At 46.1% G+C, this 25,879-nt stretch overlaps 1 protein-coding gene across 2 annotated transcripts in view; it reads right to left on the bottom strand.

Annotated features, from left to right (window-relative positions):
* Nucleotides 1-22,696: 22,696 nt before the first annotated feature.
* Nucleotides 22,697-25,879, bottom strand: part of ADGRD1 (adhesion G protein-coupled receptor D1) — a 180,197-nt gene continuing 177,014 nt past the window's right edge. For both annotated transcript variants that reach the window (XM_055237915.2, XM_055237917.2), the window contains one exon: nt 22,697-25,118. In XM_055237915.2, the coding sequence (XP_055093890.1) occupies nt 25,023-25,118 (96 nt within the window). In that variant the 3' untranslated portion in view covers nt 22,697-25,022. The remainder of the gene's footprint in view (nt 25,119-25,879) is intronic.

Below are 25,879 nucleotides of genomic sequence, written 5' to 3'. Positions count from 1 at the left end.
CCCTTACACTGTCTCTGTGATTGGTGCAGGGCTGGTCACATGGCCTGAGCAAGTCCAATCGGAGTGAGCATCAGGATTTGTTCCCTGGCCAATGGGAAAGGCTGTTACACTTCCACAGGCTGTGCCCTGGCTTTGTGATTGCTGCAGAGCTGGCTACATGGCCAGAGCAAGTCCAATCAGAGTGTCAGGTGGCTGTGCCCTGGGCCTATGATTGGTACAGACCTGGTCACATGGCTCTGACAGTCCAATCAGAGTGCACGCCAGGACTTGCCCCAGGGCTGGCGGGAGAGCTACTGAGCTGAGAGGAAGCCAGGAAGCAGCTGCAGCCATCTTACTCCTTTGTAGGGGGAGCCTGACAGGTAGAGGTCCCTGATTAGGGCATTAGCGGGGCCAAAGCCGCTGAAGGCCCAGATATGAGATAGAAAAAAAGATCACTGGAGCCCTGGATCCAGTCGAGCCTGCAGCCAGGCCGGTGCTGCAGCGTTTCCAGGGCCAGGTCCCCTCCCCGCTTTTATTTCCTTGAGCTCATTTGAGCGTTTCTTGGCTTCTGGGTTTCCTAGCCCAAGGAGTCGTCATCCACACACAGCCGGATCAGAATCCGGAACCCCAGACTCCCCTTCCTCGCTGCGCTGTCCTGACCTGGGCCCGTGGCCTCAGTTTCCCTGCTGTGAAAAGAACCCAGAGGGCGCGGGCGTTGGAAGCGCGAGGGGCCTCAAGGCAGCATTGGGGGGCACCAGGCGGACGCAGCCTGGACGCCAGCCCCGAGCCCTCAGAGCCTGCTGTCCCGGCGTCTGCCCGTGCGGGACAGAGAGACAGGGTCAGGCCGGAGAGGGGCTGCGCCAGCCGTGCAGGAGTCCACAGGGGGGCCGCAGCACTTGCCACCCGGGCAGCAGTGGGACCCCCCGAGCCAGGCCTCTGGACGACCCCTGGTCGGAGCGGGAGTGGCTCGGGCTCGCTTCCAAGGGTCCAGGCCAGCGGAAGTAGGGGCTCAGGGACGGGCGGGGAGATGCCGTCGCGGTCCCGGTCCCGGTCCCGGTGAGGACAGCGGCCGGCTCTTCCTGTGACCCAGAAGGCCCTGTCGGAAGCAGCTTGAGGACCCGGAGTTCCCCAGAGTTTCCTACCAGCCTTCGTCTCTACCCCCGCCGACGCCGCAGTAGAGGGAAGGGTGCGTTCCGCGGGCGGCAGCATGTGAGTATCCCTGAGGCCCCATGCCTGGGTGACACTGGCAGTGTCCACATGTAGCACATAGGTAATAATCATGTCAGCAGCCTGCGTGTGTGACACCTATAAGTACAGGTGCAGGTGGCACAAACATGGGTGATGCAGATACACCCAGGCAGCGCCACACACAGCACCATGCAGGTCATACAAGGAAGGAATCCGCAGACTCCTCCCACGAGCAGCGCACATACGGGAGCATGCGGGAATGGTTTAATACACAGAGCAGCAGGCCCAGGTAATAGGAGGTGGCACACACAGCGGTTTACAAGCAAATGCACAGAAGTAGCCTGTAGCAGAACGCACACACACGACATATCAGGTAAAATACAAGACTCACGTAGCAACACAGATGACCACCAGCAAACAGATGACAGGCACAAGTGACACAAGATGGTGACACATTTAGGTAACATGAAGGCACCATGGTCACAGGAAATACAGACAGTGCACACCAGCAGCCCGCACGGTCATCATAACACACGCGAGCAGCCTGCACGGTTATAATAACACATGAGCAACTCATTCACTCCCCGGGTGAGTGAATGTGTAGGTTGCATGTAGATGGTATGCAGTTAATATACACATAATGCATGGAACGGCCCTTAAAGAAATGCAGCCAGGTGGTACACACATAGAGATAACATGCACACAAGATCCACACTCAGCATCAAGGGAGCATATGATCAGGAAACATGCAGGTAACATACTGGAGCATAAGTGTAGCACACAGGTCACATATGCAGAGATAACCTCCAGATAGCAGCACACGAGAAACACTCACAGATACCACACTCGCTGGGAACATAGTAGTACATAGATCACCGGGAAGGAGCACATGTGTCACACCCAGGTGACACGCAGAGGCTTACACACGTAGGACCTACATAGGTAACACACATTGGCAGCCCGTAAGTCACAATTCACATGGGGACCAGACAGGTAAGGCACAGGTTACTCACACAAGTAACAGATACCACCCACAGGATGCACATCCATAGATACAGACACGGGCAGCACACAGGTAACACATACATGGCTGATTCTGACCCCAGGCTCAGAGGTAAGATTGGAGAAGGTCCAGATATGGACCCAATATTACTTCTATCCTGAATGCCAGATGCTCTGGGAAATGCAACCTGTTTGGAAACCAGGGCGGAGGGTAGAGAAGGATAACTGGCCTGACTGCCTTGCTTGGTCCTAAGAAAGAGATGGCTTCGTTAGTGCATTAGGGTGACCCCTCCTTGCTATAGCACATCACAATTCTAACTCATTATCTTAAGATCATCCACAGAAAAGAACATCACGATGTTTAAATAAGGTAATTCGCAGGAGTTCATTTCCTTTTTCAGCATCACTGGTGCAGTAAATACTTTGCAGTGAAGCCTTCATTTCTTAGATTTTAAAAAAAGAGCTATGCAGACACTACTTTTTGACTTGCTTCATAAATCTTCCTGGTTGTGTCCTACTGCCAAGGCCTGTCCAAGCACCCCTCCCCTTATTGGAAGCGGGTTTTTACTGGGATGTTAAAACTGCTGGGCTGAGACTGGAGAGACGCCCTCAGATCCTAGGAGGCCTCAGGCAACTCTGGGAATCACAGTGGAGCTGGTGTTAGGTGACACTCGAGTTTACTGCACCCATTCCTAATACTTCAAAGAAAGTGGAGGCCAAGGACCCCTGGGAATTTTATAATGAAACAGTGGAAAGTGATGCTGCACCTGGACATTCCATCCTGAGAGCAGTTTCAAATCCTTACCCTTCAAGCGACTTGTACATCCTGTCTTTCAGCACTCATAAGTCCCCCAGCATTGCCAAGGTGGGCCGAGGGAGGAAGCTGTACCTGGGAGGTGGTGTTATCCACCAGGTCCCCTAGGGGAACCCCTACCAGGATGGGGTGAGGATGCAGTTTCACAGATGTTTGCCTGTGAGGCGGCTGTGATCCAAGCTCACTTTCATCTCTCCTTAATATGGCATGCACGAGGCGTCAGAACAGGGCAAAAGTCTCAAGTTCAGGTGGATATACATTACATTTCAAAATGTTTCTGTCTTTTCACGTTGGGCTTGATGGAGATATATATGGAGGTTTTGGCATGTGTATGTAGGCATTTACTATCTATGTAACCCTGGCCAAGTTCTTTGTCTATAAAATAGGGATAATTGGACTTACCCCCTCACATGATTGTAAGGATAAATGAGTAAATATAGGATCCCCATCCTTTCACTGAACCCATTTTATCTGAATTGGCCTGAGTCCAGGTCTGCTGCAAGACCTGGACCTGCAGGAACTATGACTTGTCCCTGGCAGAGATGGTGTCTTTGAGTGCAGCACAGCCTTGGACTCAGGCTACTTGGGAAATGAAAGGCCCTTCTGCAAATCCCTGTCACAACTCTGCTGTGATAGGACTGGCACCCTCACCCTTCGCACTCAGACTCCAGATGCCCCCATTGATGTCCACCATGGCATGGACTTGGGAGCTGGACATTTTTACTACAGCATCTCTGCCCAAGCTTACCCCGAGCTCCCCTCCCAGAATGTCACCTGTCCCCTGTGCACTCAGTGGAGCATAGAGAAGGGAGGCTCTGTGTGAATTAAAAATGTATCAAGGCTCTCAAAAGACATCAAACTCAAATTCAGTTTTCAAGAACAAAATGCATTTCATGGTACAGCATTGCTGTTACTTTGCATTATAAACACCCAGACCCTTTCAGACCTGTCTCCATCTCCTCATTTCTTATGCAAGATCTTAATGCACAGTGATACCCACCTTAGTTGTAATTAAAAGCTTATAATGCACAAAGGTATTTAAAAGGAAAAAGGACACAGATTCTCTGAGGATAATTATGTGATTGATAATAGCTCATTTTCTAAGTCTCGTGATATGTAAAACTAACCCTATGTGTCCACCAGGGGCCTTGATGGAGCTTTGTCACATGTCACTCAGCATGCATTTTCTGATTTTCTACCATGAGCCAGTCTCTGTGTGTTACTGATGGCATAAAACTTTGCAAGACAGAGAGAGCCCCTGCCTTCAAGGAGATTTCAGTCTAGAGAGGAACACAAAGAAGGACTGAGAAATCCTACCAACAAAGTTAAACTAATAGTCATTAAAAGGAAAAATACAGGAGTCTATGAGAACATAAAGCAGAGAAATTCAGGAGAGAAGTCCTGAGGAAGCAACATTTGAGCTGAGATTTTTGAACCAGGCAGCTGAGTGAGATTACAAAGCCTGGTGTTTCCCTGAAGGTCACACAGATTGTCAGTGGTGAAAATAGTGCCCGTGGATATTCAGATCTGACAGTCTGTCTCCCAAGACTGTGCCCAACCACCTTACTGGAATAGCTTACAGCCTCCCTCGCCTTTGGGAAAGGGAGAGGGTGGGCTCCTTATCCTTAGTGCCACCTATCGGCCCTTAAGAGCTGTGATCAAATCCCTCATGATGCCCCAGTTAAGAGCTCCGCAGGGGAGCATGTTCGGAAAAGGCAGATACCACCAGAGAAGGACCATGGCTCATCAGGAAACCAGAAGTTTCTCCAGAAACGCTATCCTGATGCTTTTGTCTTAGCGAGTTTGGAGACACAAACCTAAGGACCATTACATTGCCTCAAATTATTTTCTGCCTCTTCCAAATAGAATCCCTCTCCCTCACCCGCTACCCACTCTACCCCCGCATGAGGAACCTTGACAGGAGTAAGGGCTCAGTCCCAGTCCTGTGCATTCTGCTGCCATGGGGATCACCTGACTTTGACAATGTTGTAGGAAAGAATGTGAACAAATAGTGGTGATCAATAACCCAACCTCCAGGGATGGGGAACACACAGCCCTGAGATCACACCCCAGGCCTGTATGTTTGTGTGGCCACTGGGTGTTCACCCAGCTCTCCAGGTTCACCCTCTCTCGTGCATGTAGGAACTTGTCTTAGTCTATCCATTTTGTACTGCTAAAACAGAATACCACAGACTGGGTAATTTATAAAGAACAGAAATTTACTTCTCATAGTTCTAAAGGCTGCAAAGTCCAAGATGAAGGTGCTGGCATCTTGTAAGGTCCTTCTTGCTGCATCATAACATGGCAGAAGGCATCACATGCTGGAAGGGCAAAGAGAGAGTGAGAGAGCAAAAGGGGACCGAACTCCCCCTTTTATAATGAACCCATTCCTGCAATAATGGCATTATCATTCATTCTCCCCTTGGGGCCTAATCACCTCTCACTACACTCCACCTTTCAGCACTGTTGCTTTTGGGATTAAGTTTCCAACATGCTTTTTGGGGGACACATTCAAACCACAGCAGTGCCATTGACTCTTGTCCCCTTTCTAGGACCATCCAAGAGCTTAGGTTGAACGTATCAGGAATCCTACCCCCAGCTGGAAAGCATCTGTGGGGAATATTTTTACATATTTAACCTTTGACAATCATAGTGTCCAACAAGTACGTCCCCTACAGGGGAGGGCACAAGACCCCAGGAGCCCCCATCAGAATTTCTGACCGGGGGTTTCAGACCAGAGCCATGGGCCTCTCTACAATGGTGTTGGCTGGCTAGGCCAGGAAATGCCAAGCTCTGTAGGTTGATTCTCACAGAAAAAAAATTGATCTGAGAGTCACATTGACATAGAGAAGAAGAAGGAAGAAGGCTTGGTGAGTTTGTGGGTCCCTCCCCATTGAGGCCCCATAGCTTAATGGCACCCCTGCCTCCAACAAGTTTTGGTGAAGTGTGTGTGCAGCAAAGTTCCTGTGTTGGGAATCCCCAAGACCACCCTCAGGCTTAATAATTCACTAGAAGGACTCACAGGACTTAGAAAAGCTGTTATACTCTTAGTTATGATTTACTTTCATGAAAGGATACAGATAAAATCAGCAAAAAGGAAAAGTGCATAGGTTAGAGTCCCGGAGAAGCCAGGTTCAAACTTCCAGGTATCTTGTTGCAGTTAAGTCAGATGGACAGCACTTAATTCTCCCAGCAACAATGTGTGACAACACACATGAAGTACTGCCACCCTGGGAAGGTCCCCCAAGCCTTGGTGTGTAGAGCTTTTACTAACAAGACCCAGTGCAAAATGAAAATGCAGGGCCCCTCACTCAAAAATGAATGAATAAAATGCATTTTCTTAAAAAATGAACAATTGTTAGTAATAACAGAGCATTAAACCAAGCATGGATCTCTTCAAAATGCAGGGCCCTGAGTGTATGCCCATGAAGCTGGCCCTGCCCTCATGAACACAGCAGTTTAGGAGTGGATGTTGTTGAAAAGAGCATGTGCAAAGGCCCCGAGGCAGGAGCCTGCCTGGAGGGTGAGGAACTATGCATTCAAACAGTGTGTGCAGAGCAGAATAAATGCAGAGAGAAAGAGAGCTGAGGCCAAGAGAAAATGGGAACCAGACCACATGGCCCTGTAGGCCATTCCCAGGAGGCAGGCTCTACTATGAGAGGCAGGCCAGCTGCTGGAGCATTGGGAGTAGAGAGATACCATGGGCCTAGCTGGCAGGGCCCCACTTTACCAAGGCATGATTTACTGACAGTAAAATTCACCTATTTGAATGTACCTTTGATGAACTGCAGCCACTGTAGAGAGTCCCCATTCCCATGTGCTCTCCCTCCTGTAGACCAGTTGCTCCCTCAGACACTCCCCCTCTCCAGAGTGCAGTGAGTGTCAACTCCTTAGGGAAGCCCACACTGACCTCCTCGACCAGGTCAAATTGCACCACAGGTTCCCACAGCACCACGAATCTCTCCTCATAGCTGTCCCAGCTTCCTTCACATGAGTGTTTGTGGCTATTGGATTCAAGCCCATCTCCCACTAAACTGAGCAGCACAAGATCAGGGGCTATGTTTGTCTTGAGTCACCATAGAGGCCCTATCACTTGAATGAACATGGCCCGGAGTGGTTGAGCAAAATAGAATTACTGAATGAGTGAATAAATGACTGAACCTATAAAACTGGAAGATAGTAAAACCATTTGACACCCAATGCTGGCTAAGCTGTGCGCAGATGGGCATTGCCACTCCCTACTGTGCAGTGCTCACTGGCCTCTTCTTTCTGGAGTGTCGGTGACAGTTTGCCTTAGATATGATAAAGGTTCTTTGGCCCACTGATCCAGTTTCCAGAATGTATCCACAATACCTGACATATACAAAGATATATCTATTAGTATGTTATGTACTTATAAAGGCAATTATACTCCATAGATATCTACGAAGGTGAAAATACCCATTTCCAATTACGTGGCCATGGTTAAAGAGGGACTCAGACATCCATAAAATAAGACGCTATTCATTACCACATCAGCATGAGTCAATCAGCCTCCTGGGAGAGCCCAGGGTCTGGGTGTGCCCTTCAAGGCTCCTCAGGTGACTCTGAAGTTCAACCAGGGACAACTCATGCTAGAGAAGAAAGATCAATGCCATTAAAAATAAAGTTAGACTGTATTGTTACATTGTATTGTTAAGAAAAAAGCCCAATATTTTGCAGCCTTTAACCCCATCTCCCCATTTCCCTCACCCCCCAGCACCTGGTAACTACCACTATACTCTCAGCTTCTATGGGTTTGACTATTTTTGATTCCACATGTAAGTGAGATCATGTAGTATTTGTCTTTCTGTGTTTGGCTTATTTCACTTAACATAATGTCCTCCAGGTTCATCCATGTTGTCACAAGTGGCAGGATTTCCTTCTCTTTAAGGCTGTTTAATATTCCAATGTGTGTGTTTCTAGATAGAGAGACAGAGATAGAGATATTTTATATTTATCCACTCATCCTTTGAAGGACATTCATGTTTCTGTATCTTGGCTATTGTGAATAATGCTGCATTAAACATGGGAGTGCAGATTTCTCTCTTCAAGATCCAGATTTCATTTCCCTTGGATATATACACAGAAGTGGGATTGCTGGAGCATATGGTAGTTGTGTTTTTAATTTTGGAGGAAACTTCTCTGGCAACTTTAGTTAACAATTTCTGTATTGTATACTTGAAATTTGCTAAGAGGGTAGATCTTAAGTATTCTCACCAAATAAAGGGAGGGAGGGAAGGAGGAAAGGAAGGGAGGAGGGAAGGAAAGAAAGGAAGGGAAAGAAAGAGGAGGGAGAAAGAAGGGAAGACATAGTAACTATGTGAGGTGATGAATATGTTAATTACTTTGTGGTGATCATTTCACAGGGTAGACAAAACATCAAGTGGCATACCTTAAATATATATAATTCCTGTTTCTCAATTATACCTCAGTAAATCTGAAGACGACAGTTATAACATAGGATGAATCCATTTTCATGAAGACAATGCACAAATGTGTAAGTGTATACACAAGCTCTCACATGCACAGAACCTGAAAAGCTATGAAATATTCACCACCGTTTTCTCAGTGGCATAATTATAGGTGGTTCTTTTCCTTCCTTTTGGTTATCAATAATTGACATATTTTCCATAATAAAAAAAAATTGCTTCTAAGCTTCCAAACAGTTGTTGGCAGGTGGATACTTCAGAATGGATATGTAAGATATTGTTAGTACTAATAATACTATCACAAGGGGAAAAATCCCAAAACTCATGATTTTATAGACTGATATAAATGATTGAGAGTTGGAAATGAATAGAGGTAAATATGTATACCTGGAGTCTTAAACCGCTAAATTTTTTTCTAGTAGTTGCTCAAGAAAATGCTCTTTAAAAATTAATAAATGCACACCAATAAATAGATGATTTCCTGGAATAAGGCCAAAACTTGATTCACTGTTCAAAAAAAGTGATGAGTGAAAATGTTTCATTCAGGAAGGAGCAGAAATCTCTAAGCAATCAGGGGGGACTTCATGAGAACAAGTGGAAGGTCTGAGGGTTCATCATGAGAACTAGCTAATTTCCAGGCTGGTTCCTTGCAGCGCTGTCCTGAGAGGACACTGAGGTTAATGGGCCCAAAGAGAAACCAAGTTGACAGTTCCTCCAAGCCTGGCCCTCCAGCCCAGCACTGCAGCTTCCCCTCTGCGTTTATAGTGAGAGTCTGTGCAGGAGCCAAAGAGAGGACGGGAGGAGGTGTGGGAGAGTGATCCCTTCTGATTGCGGGCAGACATGCTGTCTTGAAGAGTGCTTAGCATCCTCAGGTACAGTCAGGGTTCCTGTGCTGCAGCCTCCAATTTCTAATCAACCTTCAGAAGACAGAAGGGAAGCCAATCTTAAAACCCAGCAAAATGGCTGATAAAGACTACTTCACAGACTCGGAGAAGCATGAATGGAAACTATTAACTCATCGTCTGGATCTTCCCCAGGCCTCTGATATCACAATGGTGCCACAGTCTCCTGCTATGGAATGAAACTCACAGGGGCAGCCAGGTGAGGAAAGGTAATACATTAACTGTCACTTGCAGCTGAAGAGTAATGGGGTGGCCTCCAGGACTCACAACATTGCAGAGCCCTCACTCTCTGCCGGGAACATCCATGTTAGATTCCTCTTTGCTGATTGCTTTTCTCTGAAGGCTGTTCTTGCAGGTGGGGCTGGACAGAAAGTGTCCTAGGTGGGGAATGTGAGATGCCTGGGCTGTGACCCCAGAAGGCATGTAAGCCCCTGCTACTCCAGGTGTGGAGTAGGACCTACAGCACAGAATCCTCTGTGAGCCTGTAAGAAATGCAGAATCCCAGGCCCCTGCCCAGACCTAGGAATCAGCAACTGCCATTTAACTAGTGCTCTAAGGAACATGGGGCTAAGCCACAGCAGGAGGGAAGCTGCTTTCTCCAGTAGCAGCACCGCACAGAGGGTCAGGAAATGCACATGCTATGGCCATGTTGGTTAAGGTGAGATCAGCTGTGAGCCACTGAAAACCACAAACACAGGAGCTTAAACGAGACAGGAGTGTACTTATTTCTCACAAAACAGTCTAGAGAAGTGCAGTCCAGACCTGATGTTGTCATTCATCTCCATAAGGGAGGGGGACTCCTCCATCTTGCTTCCCATGCATCCTCAATATTTGATCCTCCTCATGTTCCATGATGGCTGCTTGAGCTCCAGCCCCCACACTGCACTCCATCAGCCTGGGACAGGGAGGCCACCATCCTTATGTGACTCTACTCTCCCACCTTCTCCAGTCACCTCCACATTTGGGCGCAGCTTCACACAAAGCCCAGCAGCCGTGGCCTGCATCGTGGGACGAGCCCTGGGAAGGCCTAAGTAATTCTGCTGTGGGGCCAGGCAGGAGGATCTGTGTGCCTTGTGTCCCCCACACCACATGGAAAGAGCCTGACCAGCATCCGTCTACAGGACCCACCAGGGAGGAAAGAGAGAAAGTCACTTCATTTAGGAAACATCTCTCAAAACCCAGGAGATCTGCAGGACTGGGAGTAGAAAGGAGGGAAGGCACTGTTTGCAATCTCACTGATAACCATAGCTTGTTAACCTAATAGGAGCAGAGGAGTCTCCAGGATATGTGAGCAGGCTGGGCAGCAGGCATCAGTCTGGCCATTATCTCACTCATCTAGACAGACTTCATTAGACCATTGCTCTTTCTTTTTTTGAGATGGAGTCTTGCTCTGTCACTCAGGCTGGAGCGTAGTGTTGCGATCTCGGCTCACTGCAACATCTGCCTCCCGGGTTCAAGCAATTTTCCTGCTTCAGCCTCCCGAGTAGCTGGGATTAAAGGTGCATACCACTGCACCCAGCTAATTTTTTTTTTGTTTTTAGTAGAGATGGGGTTTCACCATGTTGGCCAGGCTGGTCTCGAACTCCTGACCTCATGATCTGCCTGCCTCGGCCTCCCAAAATGCTGGGATTACAGGTGTGAGCCACCGTACCCAGCCTCCCTTGCTCTTCCTTGATTAAATCTTCTCTAACGATGTCTGTCCAGGGAGGGAGAGAATAACCACATCTGCTGGAGGAAATGTGAGGGTGAGGGTGACAGGTGGTGCCCCTTCCAGATCTGTCCACACAGCCCCTCATTCTCCCTCAGCCCTAAGTCAGAAGCAACCAGCGCATGGGCCTTCCTGCCGTGGGGGGACATCCAAGAGGCCCCCAGCTGTGAACAACAAGAAACACTGCCCTGCTGGCTGAAGGGAATGAAGGAATTGTTCTTGTCCAGCAGTGGCCCTAAGGGGATTTCCAGGGCCGGTCCATAAAGCAGCTCCACCCAGAATCAGGAACCTCAGCTCACTCCAACTCCAGAACCATTCTTAGTAGTTAGCTGTAGCCTGACTAGATCTCCTGCATCACATGATGGTTCTTGACTTCCTGGGTGGACACCACGGCATCTGGGGGAGAGACAGGGAAGATGCCCTTATATTGTCATGGGATCCTTGGAGTGTCACTTCACCAGCCAGAAACCTCTGCTGCTGACAGCACTTCTGCCTGAGTATTGTTCATGCTCACTGGGCTCATGTCCACTCAGCCCAGCAGGCTGCGCTCAGCTCACACTACTGACCCAGAACCCACACCTGCCAAGGGCGAGCCAAACGTAGAGCAGCAAGGGGTGTGTGAGCGAGCAAGTGTGGGGTCTGGCCACTGTGTACAACCAGGCACACCAGCTGCTGTGGTGGGGTGGGCAGCTCCAGGTGCCAGCTCCATGTGAGGTGGCAGCTGGACCAGATGTACCACATGTGGCTTCCATTACAGGCACCTGTGTCTGGACAAAGAATGTGGTGGTGTTCAGAAACTTGGAGACACCAGGAACTGCGGAGCCCCAAAGAGGATGTCACAGCCCTGGCTTGGGGAGCTCCTAGGTCTGGGCTCCCCAAAGGGCTACAGCTCTTCTCTCCTCATCCTCCACAACATGGCAAGTTGGGGAGGGGGCGTGTTTCAGCCCTGTTTGTGTTACAGCTCTTTCAGTTCCACCAATCAGCAGGACTGAGTTCTTATCCTGCCAGGAAGCATGAAGTACTCAGACAACTGGAGGGTCAGCAAGGCAGAGATGAGCTTCATTGAGTAACAGAACAGCTCTCAGGAGACCTGAAATGGGTAGCTTCTTTATGCTGGCAGGTCATCCCAAGTGTCCAGCTCTCAGTAAACAGCAGAGCCACAGTGGGTAGCTCCTTTCTGCTGGCAGGTTGTCCCAGTGACTGTACAGCTGTCAGCGGAGAGGAGGCCCACAATGGGTAGATTGTCTCTGAAGCTGCTAGTCCCAACATCTGTGTGAGTCTGACTGAGTCAGGGGTTTTTATGGGCTGAGAAGGGAGGAAGTGTGTGCTGCCATGGGCAGGCCCAGAAAAAGCACTGTATGTTCCCACTCCAGGCCATGGATTCCACCCAGAACTGGCAGCCTGGACCTCATGCTTCAGGCCGTCTCTATCATTTGTCCAGAGTTGAGTCCAAGTTCCAGGGAGCTTCTGTAGCACCAAAGTATCAAGAAGTGGAATCAGATCCCCACTTCTGTAGCTGAGAGCCTGCACACTGCTCATTCCTCTCTCAGTATTCTCCAAGTCCCTAGAAAGACAATAAAGAGGGAAGAGGATGGGGAAGAGAATATTTCCAATGTAGTTAAAGTGCACCTTGGTGACATGCCAGGGGACAGCTGGCAGCCAGAGAATGGGAACTGTAGCTTGTTCCTGCCATGGTGCCAGCAGGCAGCCTATCTTCCAGGGTGAAGTATTCACCAAAGCCTCACCCCACCTGGGAGGGTGGTCCCTCCTCCCAGCCCCCTCAGGTCTTTTTATCTACACTAAGCGGCGAAATGCTATCACTGGAGTAACACTAGTGAGGGTTACCAACCTAGACACAAACCCACTAAAAGGCTGAGATTTATTGTAAGATGATAGAACATTTCTCCTACCCCACACATTACCCCCATGACAACAAGAATACAGAACAGCAGGAACTGACTACAGCTGGAAGAGATGCAAGACGCAGACTCTGTGAGGAGTGTACGGGAAAAGTCCGAAGTCAAGAATAAAGACAAAAGCAAGGACACTAGAGGAATTTGAAGCCTCTGTCACCTACAGCTACAGCAAACATTAAACAGTCCAACTCCTAGCCAGGTAACATAAGTCTTGACATTAAAGGCCTTGTTACCTCAGGTCCTAATACCCAATACAAAGTGTTCAGCTTTTAACAACAATAACAACAAAAATTGCAAGACTACAGATGACAAAAAAACCAACCAAGCATTAGAACTAGGTTCACATATGACACAATGTTGAAATTATCAGACAGGGAATTTAAAATAACTATGATTAATATGTTAAGAGCTATAATGGAAAAAGTATACAACATGCAAGAACAGATGGTTAATGTAAGCAGAGCTGTAAAGACTAAGAAAAAATCAAAATGAAACACTAGAAATAACCCTTTAACAGAAATGAAGAATGGCTTTGATAGGCTCATCAGTAGACCAAATGCTGCTGAGGAAACAATCAGTGAGCTTGAAGATAGGATAATAGAAAATTCCCAGACATAAATGCAAAGAGAAAAAAGACTGGAACAAATAACACCCAAGCCTGTGAGGCAACTGTAAAAAAAAAAAAAAACGTGTAATTGGAGCATCAGAAAAAGAAATTAGAGGAAAGGGTTGGAAGAAACATCTGAAATAATAGTAACTGAGAACTTTCCAAAATTAATAACAGATACTAAACCACAGATCCAGAAAGCTCAGAGAATACAAAGCAGGATAAATACAAAGAAAATCTTGATGTTTCATATTAAAATTGCAGAAAGCAAAGACAAAAAGAAAATCTTGGTCAGAGGAAAAAACGCCTTACTTATAGATGAGCAAGAATAAGAATTACAGCAGATTTCTTGTCACAAACCATACAGGCAAAAAAAGACAGTGGAGTGAAATATTCAAGTTATTGAAAGAAAAAAATCACCAATGTAAAATTAACATAATATCCAGCAAAATGATTCTATAAAGGTGAATGAGGCTGGATGTGGTGGTTCATGCCTGTAATCCCAGCACTTTGGGAGGCCAAGGCAGGTGGATAACTTGAGATCAGCAGTTAGAGACCAGCCTGGGCAACAGAGTGAGACCCCATCTCTAAAATAAAATAAAATAAAATAAAAAATAAAATAAAATAACAACACAGGTGGATAACTTGAGATCAGCAGTTAGAGACCAGCCTGGGCAACAGAGTGAGACCCCATCTCATAAAATAATTAAAATAAAATAAAATAAAATAAAATAATAAAATAAAAATAGGTGAAGGAGAATAAACACCATTTCAGACAAAACTTGAGGGAATTAGCCAGCAGAACTTCCCTGTAAAAAATGTATAAAGAATTTCTCCAGAGAGAAGGAAAATGATACAATCAGGACGTAAACTTAGATCTACATAAAGAATGGAAGAGTATCAGAGAAAAATAAATGGAGGTGAAAGAAAATATTTTCTTTTTTTTTTTTGCTCTTGATTGACCTAAAAATAGCTGTTTAAACTTATAGCATCAATGTAATAGATAATTATACCACATAGACAAGTGAACTGGATGATAACAGGGCATGGGGCCAGAGGGAACTGAGATACAGTGTTTTAAGATACCTGTATATCTGTGGTATACTCTTATTTGAAGATGGATTTAGATTAATTAAAATCTATGTTACAATCTCTAGGGCAATCACTAAAAATAAAATAAAAACTAGTTAAAAATAGACATTGGGCATGGTATTTCATGCCTGTAATCCCAGCACTTTGGGATGCTGAGGTAGGAGAATCACTTGAGTCCAGGAGTTTGAGACCAGCCTGGTCAACAGAGTGAGACCTCATCCCTACACACACACAAAAAAAGGTCAAAACTTGCCAGGTGCAGTGGTGCACACCTGTAGTCCCAGCTACTTGGGATGCTGAGGTGGGAGTATTGCTTGATCCCAGGAGGTTGAGACTGCAGTGAGCTGTGATCATGCCATTGCACTCCATCCTAGGTGACAGAGTGGGACCCTGTCTCTAAAAATTAATTAATTAAAAGTATATACATTGGAATTAAAAAGTAAGTCTAAATTCTACCAAACATTTAAATAAGAAATTATTCCAATTCTAAAAGTCAAAATAGATGGAGACATATTCCATATTCATGGATGAGAAGACTCAATATTGTTAAGAAATGAATTGTTCAAGATTGACCTGCGGATTCATTGAAATCCCAATCAACATCTCAGCAAGGCATTTTGTAGATATTGACAAACTGATTCTAAAATTTATATGGAAAGGCAAAAGGCCTAGAATAGCCAATAGAATTCTGAGGAAGAACACAGTATGGGGACTCATACTTCCTGATTTGAACAATTACCATAAAGCCAAATAATCAAGACAGTGTGGTATTGGAAGGAAAACAAACAGACACGTATGTCAATGGAATAGAATGGAGAACGCAGAACTATAACCATACAAGTATAGTCCACTGATCTTTGATGAAGGAGCAAAGGCAAGTCAATAGTGAAAGGAGAGATCTTCGAACAAATGAGGCTAGTACAACTGGATGTCCATTAAGATAACTACAGGCAAAAAGAATGTGTCTTGACTTCAGCTTCACACCTTATACAAAAGTTATTTTTTAAAGGATTCTATATTTAAATTTAAAGCTGAAACTATAGCCCTTTTAGAAGAAAATCTTTTGGATCTAGGTTTTGCTGAAGAGTTCTAGACATGATACCAAAAGTACAAAAGACAAAATTGATAAATTGAACTTTATTAAAATAAAACTTCTCTTTGGCAATTTCTCAAAGAAGTCAAAGCAGAATTACCATTTGACCCAGCAATCCCCTATTGGGTATATACTCAAAGGAATATAAATTGTTCTACCATAAAGACATGTGCACATGTATGTTTATCACAGGACTATTCACAATAGCAAAGACATGGAATCAACCTAAATGCTCATCAATGGTAGACTGGATAAAGAAAATGTGATACATATACACCACAGAATCTTACACAGCCATAAAAAAGAGTGAGATCATGTCCTCTGCAACAACATGGATGGAGTTGGAGACCACCATCCCAAGTGAACTAACAAAGGAACAGAAAACCAAGTACCACATGTTCTCACTTATAAGTGGGAGTTAAACACTGAGCAACATGGACACAAAGAGAACAGCAGACACTGGGGGGCCTACTTGAGAGTGGAGGGAGGGAGGCGGGTGAGGACTGAAAAATTACCTTACTGGGCACTACGCTTAATAATCTGTACATCAAACCCCTGTGACATGCATTTACCTGTAACAAACCTGCATATGTATCCCTGAACCTAAAATAAAAGTTAAAAACATCAATAAATAAAACTTTTGCTCTGTGAAAGACTCTGCTAAGAGAATGAGAAGGCAAGCCACAGACAAGAGGAAAATAATTGCAAAACACATATCTAATAGACGAAGTGCTCTCTCTCTCTCTCTCTCTCTCACACACACACACACACACACACACACACACACAATGGCATGTCAGAGGGACACAAGATCCAACTGAGAAAGCTCTCAATGGCCAAAGCTGGAATAATTTGAGCAACAAAATCATTAAAGTAGTATTGGATAATAATCCATCAAGTAAGTATCCATGAGTCTGTACTGATATCAATGGCTGAATTAATAAATGGGGAAGAATAGACATCTCCCATGCAGAAGAATTCAAAATAATTTATGCAGAGCCTCCTTCCTTGAGGAGGTAGAACATAACTCCACACTCCTTTAGTGTGGGCTGTGCACAGTGGCTTCCTTCTAAACAGGATGGAATGGGGAGACAGGGAGGGAGTAATTTCCCATTGGAGAAACCGGACAAACACTACCTCAGCTCAGTGACTAAGGTCATCATCAACATATAAGCCATATGTCAACATACAAGTCAACATATAAGTCATGTTGATAGTATGTACATCCCCTTGACATGATGCGATGAGAATGACACTTTACCTCTGTGGTCTTCCTCCCCAAAACCCATAACCCAAGTCAGGCATGAGAAAAACATCAGATCCATCCCAACTTAAGTACATTCTACAACATACCTGATCATTAATCCTTAAAACTGTCAAGGTCATCAAAACAAGGAGAGACTCAGAAACTGTCACGGCCAGGAGGAACCTAAGGAGACGCGGCTACTAAGTGTAATGTGGCATCTGAAATAGTATCCTGCAAGGGAGAAAGGATACAAGGGAACACCTGGAGAAATTGGAATAAAGTACTACTTTAGGTGATACAGTATCAATACTGGTTCATTATCTGTAACAAATGTGCCATATTAACATAAGATGTTAATAATAGAGAAAACTGGGTGTGGGTTACATGGAGACCTTCTGTATTCACAATTTTTCTATAAACCTAAAATGTTCTAAAATAAAATGTTTATGTTTTTTAAATGAGACACGGAGAACAAAACACAGGAATCCAATCTGTGGACAGTAGGAATTCTTTATGAAGACAAAACCATCAGGTCAATAATGGGATTGATATGCAGCCAAGTCTCACCTTTTGATTTACACAGAGCTGATTTTAATTGCTAATGCTGGAGGGCCCTGACTTTCACTAATAAAAATGACTGGTTGAACTCTCTCTCCCATGAGAGGAACTGCATGATAAATATTCACCAGTTAAAAAATACACAAGGTCAATCTACAGTTATGACTGCAATGAAGCTTTTAAGTGATCTTCTTATTAATTACAGCATGATCTACATTGGAAAGACAGGCACCTAGATGTAGGAGACACATTGTTTATTCAAACTGTAGACAATGCTTAGGGTAGATATTGATTAGCAGATACCCTGTTTAAAAAAACTGCTCTGTGTGGCCCACCACAGGCTGGGAACCACGGATCAGTACCCTGGAGGTCTGCCATAGAGTTATTTCCACTCAACCCACAATCTAGTCCCATCCCTGTATTCCAGAAAGTCTAATTAATAGCCACCCTAGCCATGGGAAAATCCATTGAAATTCAGGAAAACAACCCTGATCTCCAGAGTCAACTCAGGAGTAAGAAAAAAGTCCTGGCACTGCGACAGATTTGCATCGCAAACACAGCATAAAAAGGAGAAAATGTTCTTCTCGGAAAAGATTTTCAAGTGAAGCAAGTAAAATTCACAGCATGGCTGTTTTCTTTTATCAGTAAGATAAAAGAACACACTGCATCACATCAGGAAGAAACCATCTGGATAAAATGTGCTGTGCAGCAGAATGAAAACCACAGCAGACTAAATAAAACCTTTGTTGAAAGCAGGAAATGGAGAACTGACCCTGAAAAAAGTATAAATTTGGTAAGTATCGATTATTCTATAAAATATATCCAAAATATCAAGAAAATGTAAAAATAAAATAAAGAAAAATAAGAGATGATGAAAAACACAAAGGACACAGCACAGATTCCCAACTCGTGAACGACAGGAGTCCTAATGGAGATGAATGCACATCTCAAAGACGCCATCGGAGCTGCAGCTCAGAAGGGATAGCACAAAAGGCCTGGGATTCGAAAGAGTGGCATGTCTGTATTCTACTAAAAACTGAGAATGAAAACAGTATCAATATATAATCTGGTTAAAAATTAAACTGTCAGGGAAAGCATCTTAAAATTTTCCAAAGAGATCAGACGAGGGTAAGTTGACTTTCACATAAAATTGTATTATTAACTTCTGAATTTCTCTTCATTAAACAATCATACCTACAGATGTTTCTGGGGAAAAGGATGTGACATCAGAATTGTGTATCTTGACTTACAAAGAAAAAAAAACAAAAGATACTCTCTTTTTTAATAAAATGTTCACATGGCAAGTGTTCACTCAGCAAAGTACTTCAGAACAAATTCCAGAATCACCAGAGAACCAGTGAACAAAGAGGGTGCAGAGATAAGGAAAGACATTAGATGATAAAGCAATCAGTTCTCCAAGGAGACATAACAGTCCTCACTGTGTATGCACCAAACAACACAACACCCCAATACGTGAGGCAAACTGATGAACTGCAAGGAGAAATGGCCAATTCAGATACTGACTGGATTAGAACAAATACCCAAAACTTGGGGAGTAGTGCTCAATATCGTATGCCATTAGGGAACTGATAATTCAAACAATCAAATGTCACTACACACCTATTAGTATGGCTAACATTCAACACACTGACAACACAAAATGCTGGCGAGGATGTGGAACACAGAAACTCTCATTCATTGCTGGCAGGAATGCAAAATGGTGCAGCTACTTGGCAGTCTCTTATAAAACTAAACATTTTTGTACCATACAATCTAGCAATCATGCTCCTTAGTATTTATCCAAATGGGATGAAAACTTATTTCCACACAAAAACCTGCACACAATGCTTATATTAGCTTTACTCATCACTGCCAAAATGTAGAAGCAACTAAGCTGTCCTTCATAGGTGAATGGATAAAGTGTGGCCCCTCCACACAATGGAATATTATACAGCAATAAAAAGAAATGATCTGTCAAGCCATAAAAAGATAGGGAGGAACCATAAATGCATATTGCTATGCAAAAGAACCCCATCTGAAAAACATACGTACTGTATGATTCCAACTATACGACATTCTGGGACAGGCAAAGCTATAGAAACAGCAAAAAAAAAAAAAAAAAAATAGTGGTTGTCAGGCTTAGTTGGGGAGAGAGAGATGAACAGGTGAAGCCCAGAGGGTGTTTTAGGGCAGTGAAGCTACGTGACGCTGTAAGTCAATACCTCTGTCAAAACCCATAGAACAGTACGACACAGAGTGAGCCCTGGTGTAAACTATGGACTCTTGTTAACAACAGTGCATCAACATTCATTTGCCAATTGTGACAGACGCACCGCACTGACGCAAGACATTGATAATCGGGGAAACTGCAGGAGTGGGATGGGGAAAAGGAGGTATGAGGGAGCTCAGTTGTTCTGTAGACTTAAAAGTGCTCTAAAAATAAAGCCAATTATTTTTTAAAAAGTAGATTAACAATTTAAATTTGCTTAATTTATGAATAAGATTAAAATAGCATGAATATGTACAACCTTTAAGAATAAAAACACTAATATGAAAATCCTTTTATTTTTTATTTTTTGAGACAAGGTCTTGCTCTGTCACCCAGGCTGGCCCACAGTGGTAGGAACATGGCTCACTGCAGCCTCAACTTTCCAGGCTCAAGCGCTTCTCCGGCCGCAGCCCCACAAGTAGCTGGGACTACAGGTGCACACCACCACGCCCGGCTAATTTTTGTATTTTTAGTAGAGACGGGGTTTTGCCATGTTGCCTAGGCTGGTCTCAAACTCCTGAGTTCAAGTGATCTGCCTGCCTTGATCTCCAAAAGTGCTGGGATTACAGGCATGAGCCACTGTGCCTGGCCTGAAAATCCTTTCTTTACCAAACAGAAACAAAGTTGCCAACAGTAAGGGCACACTAAATACTAAGCTTTATGGGCCTGTATTATGGCATTAGTGCAGGTGTAGTCAGGGAAAAGCCAAGATAGCGCTGAAGCAAATTATCGTAAAAGATTGAAAGATTGCAACCCAGACATCAAAAAGCAAAACAAAAAAGAAATAAGAGAACAACACTCCCCCCAACCCTCCACCACAACCCCCCAGCACAAAAAAACCCAAGAAGCATGAATAAAATGACGGATGCAAAATGTTACAAATGGATCACATAAATATCAAGATGTCAACTCCCCAATTAAATGCAGAGATCCTCAGACTGGCTTTGAAAGCACAGCCACTAATACGCTCTTTAGAAGGAATCATCCTAGCGCAAACTGGCATAAAGGCTAAAAATAGAGGCTGTGCAAAGAGGAACCAAATGCCATTTAGAAGCAAGCAGGGAATCGGACAATGATGCAGACTGCCCACATCTTCTTTGCTCACATCCAAACTCCCTGAATTTAGCTGAAAAAAAAATTTTTAAAGGCCTGTTGGAGCACGAAAATAATGACTCCCATTTGTGAACAGTAATTTCTGATGCCTCTGAAGGAAGTCAGAGGGAGGCAGGAGCAGCTCGCTATGGAGGAGGGGCCAGGATGCAGGAGGGTACTCAGGGGAACCCCCCCTTCCAGGGTGGCCCCTCTGCCCCATGCTTGCAGCTCCACCAACCTGACTCGTCCCCTCATCCCTAGAGGCTAAAGGGAGAGGCCTGGCCAAGGCTGGGTGTCAAGTGGCTTGTGGGAGAGGGAGGGCCCTGCACCACCCTCGACGGGCGGCCCCGGCTGAGGCATTTCTCTAAGCACCCAGGACGGCCACAGCTGTTGGCTCCTGTCACCATGTGTACGGCTCCCCTGGGACCTGGTCCCACGTCACCACAGGAGAGCACAATTGGGATGAGTGCAGGGCAGTGAATGATACCGTAAACAAATGAAACATCTCCCCTGTATATTCAGAATTGTAGCCACCTTCCTAAGAAAATAAAAAGTAAAGACATATGAAAGACTGTTCAAACTCAGTAGCAATCAAGAAAATACAAATGATAAGTTTCACACATACTAAGCTGGTGATGAGAACACTGCTCACCTTTCCCGTAAAAGTTTTGAGAAATGAGAGTATCAATAAGTTCTGAGAATATTAATAAGTTCTCACCAGCAGTGAAAACTGACCCGATAACTCTTTTGGTAAAGAATCTGGCAGAATGTTTCAAGAGTCATGGAATTCTTTACTTTTTGATGCAAAACCCATTTTTTTCCAGATTTTTAACCTAAAAAATGATCAACATAAAAAATAAGGAAAAGTCATAAGCACAAAGACATTATATCTATCCCTCTATTATATATTATAGATATAAAAAATATTGAAATGTTACATAAATAAAAATATATATACGATAAATATGTAAATGTTGATATATGACACAGAAGCATAGAAATAATCCAGTTATAAAACAGTGCAAGATTTTTGGTAAAATATAATATGTAACGGAACACTTTATATTACAATCATAATTATGAACAACAGAGAGTAATATGGAAAGTGGTTTATGAGTGCATATTAAGTTTAAAAGCAGACGGTGGGCTTGGTGCAGTGGCTCATACCTGTAATCCTAGCACTTTGGGAGGCCGAGGCAGGCAGATCACCTGAGGTCAGGAGTTCAAGACCAGCCACATCAACATGGTGAAACACCAACATGGTGAAACCCCGTCTCTACTAAAAATACAAAAATTAGCTGGTTATGGTGGTGCGTGCCTGTAGTCCCAGTTACTTGGGATGTTGAGACAGGAGAATGGCTTGATCCTGGGAGGCGGAGGGTTCAGTGAATCAAGATGGCACCACTGTACTCCAGGCTGGGCGACAGAAAGACTCCGCCTCAAAAAATAATAATAATAAAAGCAGATGGCTGCACAGAGACAATGTAGGACCATGTAAATTACATCTCTGTAAATTCTGTAAAGAGCAGAAAAGCAGCATGGGGAAGGAACGAATGAGTGTATTTGGGGGTGTGGCATGTGGCTGAACTCCGCCTCCCTTGAAGCAGCGGACGTGTATTTTGCAGTAAATCACCCTGGGCAGACAAAGGCCTGTGCACGTCCCTCCAGGCCTCCTTCCCACGCTTCCTTCCCAGGCGTGCTGCTTGCCCCCGGTTTTTGTTCAGACCCCATCCCTGGGACAGAGGCTCCCGGGGCATCCCCAGAGCAAGAATGTGTGGGGCTCATAGTAGGTGCTGAGTGAATGTCTGCTGAGTCGATCCCAGCCTGGGATTCTCCTGATGTGTGTTAAGAGACTCACAGTCCCGTTCACATTCCACTAGCAACAGATTTTAAGGAGCACACTTTCTTTTAAGGACGTGACGATTTTATTTCATAAAATCACAACATATTTTCACAACTTAGTGTCATCATCTTTCTTCTACTATAAACTAAACATTTCATTCTTTCCAATTTCTTATTTTTGGCCAAATTATGTATAGATAATAAAAGTATTGCAGAAGCCAAAACATAGAGCCTATAAATAAAGTGCACGACTTTCATTCATTGGAAATAAAAGGTTTAGACAGGTTTTGTTCATTACTTATCTTGAAATATTAGCTATATAGATGAATATGGCAACAGTTAAAAACAAATAATTCCATCTAAACTAAAGATAGTTCCTTACTTGATTTGTTTCACTAGAAACTAAATAAGGAAAAATATCCAAGTGTAAATTGTAGGAATACAGTGTTCTCACTTCTAGGTGCTCACAGGTGTGATGAGGATCTGGCACTGTGGTCCACGTGACCTGGTTTCTGGGGTCACGGGAGCCTGGGGCAGTGGCTAAACATGGGACTTTAGTCCATACTAAACATGGGACTCTTCACTGACCAGCGGCCTTGGCCTGCAGCAGCCAGATGTGCCTGTCACAGCACGGTTGCAGGGGCCATACGCAGGGCCCGTGGCACTGTCACCATGTGTCAGGTGGCTGGTGCAGCCCGGGCCTCGCCTGACAGAAGAGCAAAGGTTCACCGCTGCAGACATGCTGCTCCCTGCCTACCCTCCCCATGCAGGAGAGGCCCACGGATGACTGGTCCACTCCAGGTGACCAGGGGAAGAGTTACATTAAGAAGCCACCAGGTGGGATGCAAAAGGGCCACAGGCTCCATAGAAAACTCACTCTGAAACAAGGCAGACATAGGGGTGCGGAGGGGCTGAATGAAATCATGGTCACAGTTTTAAAGGAAGAGTTTCCAGTATCAAACCCAGGTTTGAATGTCTTACCCACATTTCACAGACACCACGAGTGCTGTCGGCACAGTATGAACCTCACAGCCCGTATCTCAGTGGTGTCTTAATTCACATCTATGATCCCAAACCTATGTTCCACAGGATCACGCCCACACACGGGTCCATAACAATTATCCCATCTGCTCTGGGGCTGAGTCTGAGTCCATAAATTTCCCTCAACACAGAAGACACGGCTGTCGCCAGCCCTCCCTCTCCAGGTCAGTGCGGACTCAGCGCAGGTCGGTCTCATGGGGACCAGATGGAGCGCACTGTGCTACCTGCCGCGTGGTCTGCCCATTAGAAACAGTAGAGTGCCTGTGAGTCATGAGAAAGTCTCGGGGAAAGTGGTGCCTTGGAAAATGCTCTTCATTTCCACCTGGACACCAGGCACTGCAGGGACACGGCCAGCTCCTGTGGCCCAAGAACAACCAAGGAGGCTCGCACACGAGGAAGGTGGGCATCTTAAGGCCGAATTGGGGTCCAAAGAGGCAAAACTCACAGAGGACGGCCGAGGAGCTCCCCCAAGCACAGGCGCCATCAGGCAGCCTCAAGGCCCAGAGAGGCTCTTCATGTGAGCAGGGGGCACCCCCCAAGGACAAGGCAGAGGGGTCATGCTCACCTGAAGAGTCAACGACTCCCGCCAACGGCTTGAGCTCGGCTTGGGCAGGAGCCCCAAACTGATGACACAGCGCAGGTTGGCGCACGCCGGCACCACCTACGGAGACACACACCACGGCTGGTGCCGCCTGTGGGGAACTCACCACTCAGTGGATTCAGACACTGGGGACTCCTCATCTTCTTCCCCACACACCCCCAGCTGCCTGCGCCTGACTGAGGGTACGTGGGGACCGGAACCACCTCTTTGGCCCTGAGTCCCCAAGTCCCACCAAGGCACAGACGCTGAACGTCCCCTCCTGGTGCTGCAGGACCGGGCCCCGAGTGTCCTGGCCTCGCTGGGTCTGGTGCTCAGTGACGAAGGGAGGCTCAAGGGCACCATCGCAGTCAGGCCACTGTGTCCTGGGAGTCCCCAGAGGGAGTCACTCAGCCCACAGGTGGACGCGAGGCAGGAGGGCCCACGTTGGCCTGGGCATCAGGCTGCTGGGCTCAGCAGTGTGCTCTGACACCCAGAGTCACAGGGGAGGACAGCTGTCTCGGGGCCACAACACCCATGTCCAGACAGCAGCAAGGAGAGGGTCCCATGGGCAAAGGTGGGGCATTTCATTCCGTTTGGGGGGTGTGTTCTGAGCGCAGCCTGGCCTGGTTGGCAGCCTCCCGGCTCACACGGCTGAGAGGTCTACGCGGTGGGCAGAGTGGCTGCTCTTGTCCCAAGGGCTGAGCTTGGTGGAGGCCGTGCCTGGCCGGGTCCCATTCATCTGCAAAGCATAAGGGGATGAGCAGTGAAGGGCCTGCTCCCAGGGGGACAGCCATAAGCCCAGTGAGTGCTGGCAGCACTGGGCCTATAGCTGCCTGAGGATTCTCCCTGCGGGGGGGAAAGGTGCAGAGAGAGGGCAGCCCCCACGCTCCTGGGGGAGATGAGGATGTGCACACTGTGGCGTCTCCACCCGCAGAGTTCTCCACGCTGACTTCCCTTAAGGGCACTGCAGGCGTGCTGTGCTGAGCGCTCACTCCCTCCTCTGCTCACCCATCTGCCCGGCACCCACACTTTCACTCCCATGCATCTGTCCATGCTGCGTTCATTCCATGGTGACTCATGGAGCGTGCCACACACCCGGCACAGCTGTAGCTGTGGGGCTAGAGCAGTGTATGAGCCAGCCAGCTCCCATGCAGCAGGGCAGACATGGTCCCTAAGCAAATGTAAAGCCACACAGCTGCCGGCGGAGGCGCAGTGCGGAAATGCGTGGGAGCGCCTTGATTGAGCACCGTGTGTGAGGATGGGACACCTGAGCAGGGCTCCAGCAGGTGGGAGGCAGCGGCGCAGTGAGAACCCTAACAGGGCCTGCTCCAGACTGCCTGGGGGCCTGCCTGGGTTCTGGAGGGCAGCGGGGATGGGCCACCTCATGCTCAGTTGATCTCTATGTCCTCCCATCCCTAAGTGAACACAAGAAGCCCTGACTCTTCGGGGTCAAGGGGGAGGGCTGTGGTGACTTCATCAGGACACAGGGCACTGTGTGGG

This window comes from Symphalangus syndactylus, chromosome 13 (assembly GCF_028878055.3).
Source record: "Symphalangus syndactylus isolate Jambi chromosome 13, NHGRI_mSymSyn1-v2.1_pri, whole genome shotgun sequence".
Lineage (NCBI taxonomy): Eukaryota > Metazoa > Chordata > Mammalia > Primates > Hylobatidae > Symphalangus > Symphalangus syndactylus.
Note: the sequence above shows the minus strand (reverse complement) of the source record. Positions and strands in the feature narration are given on the sequence as shown.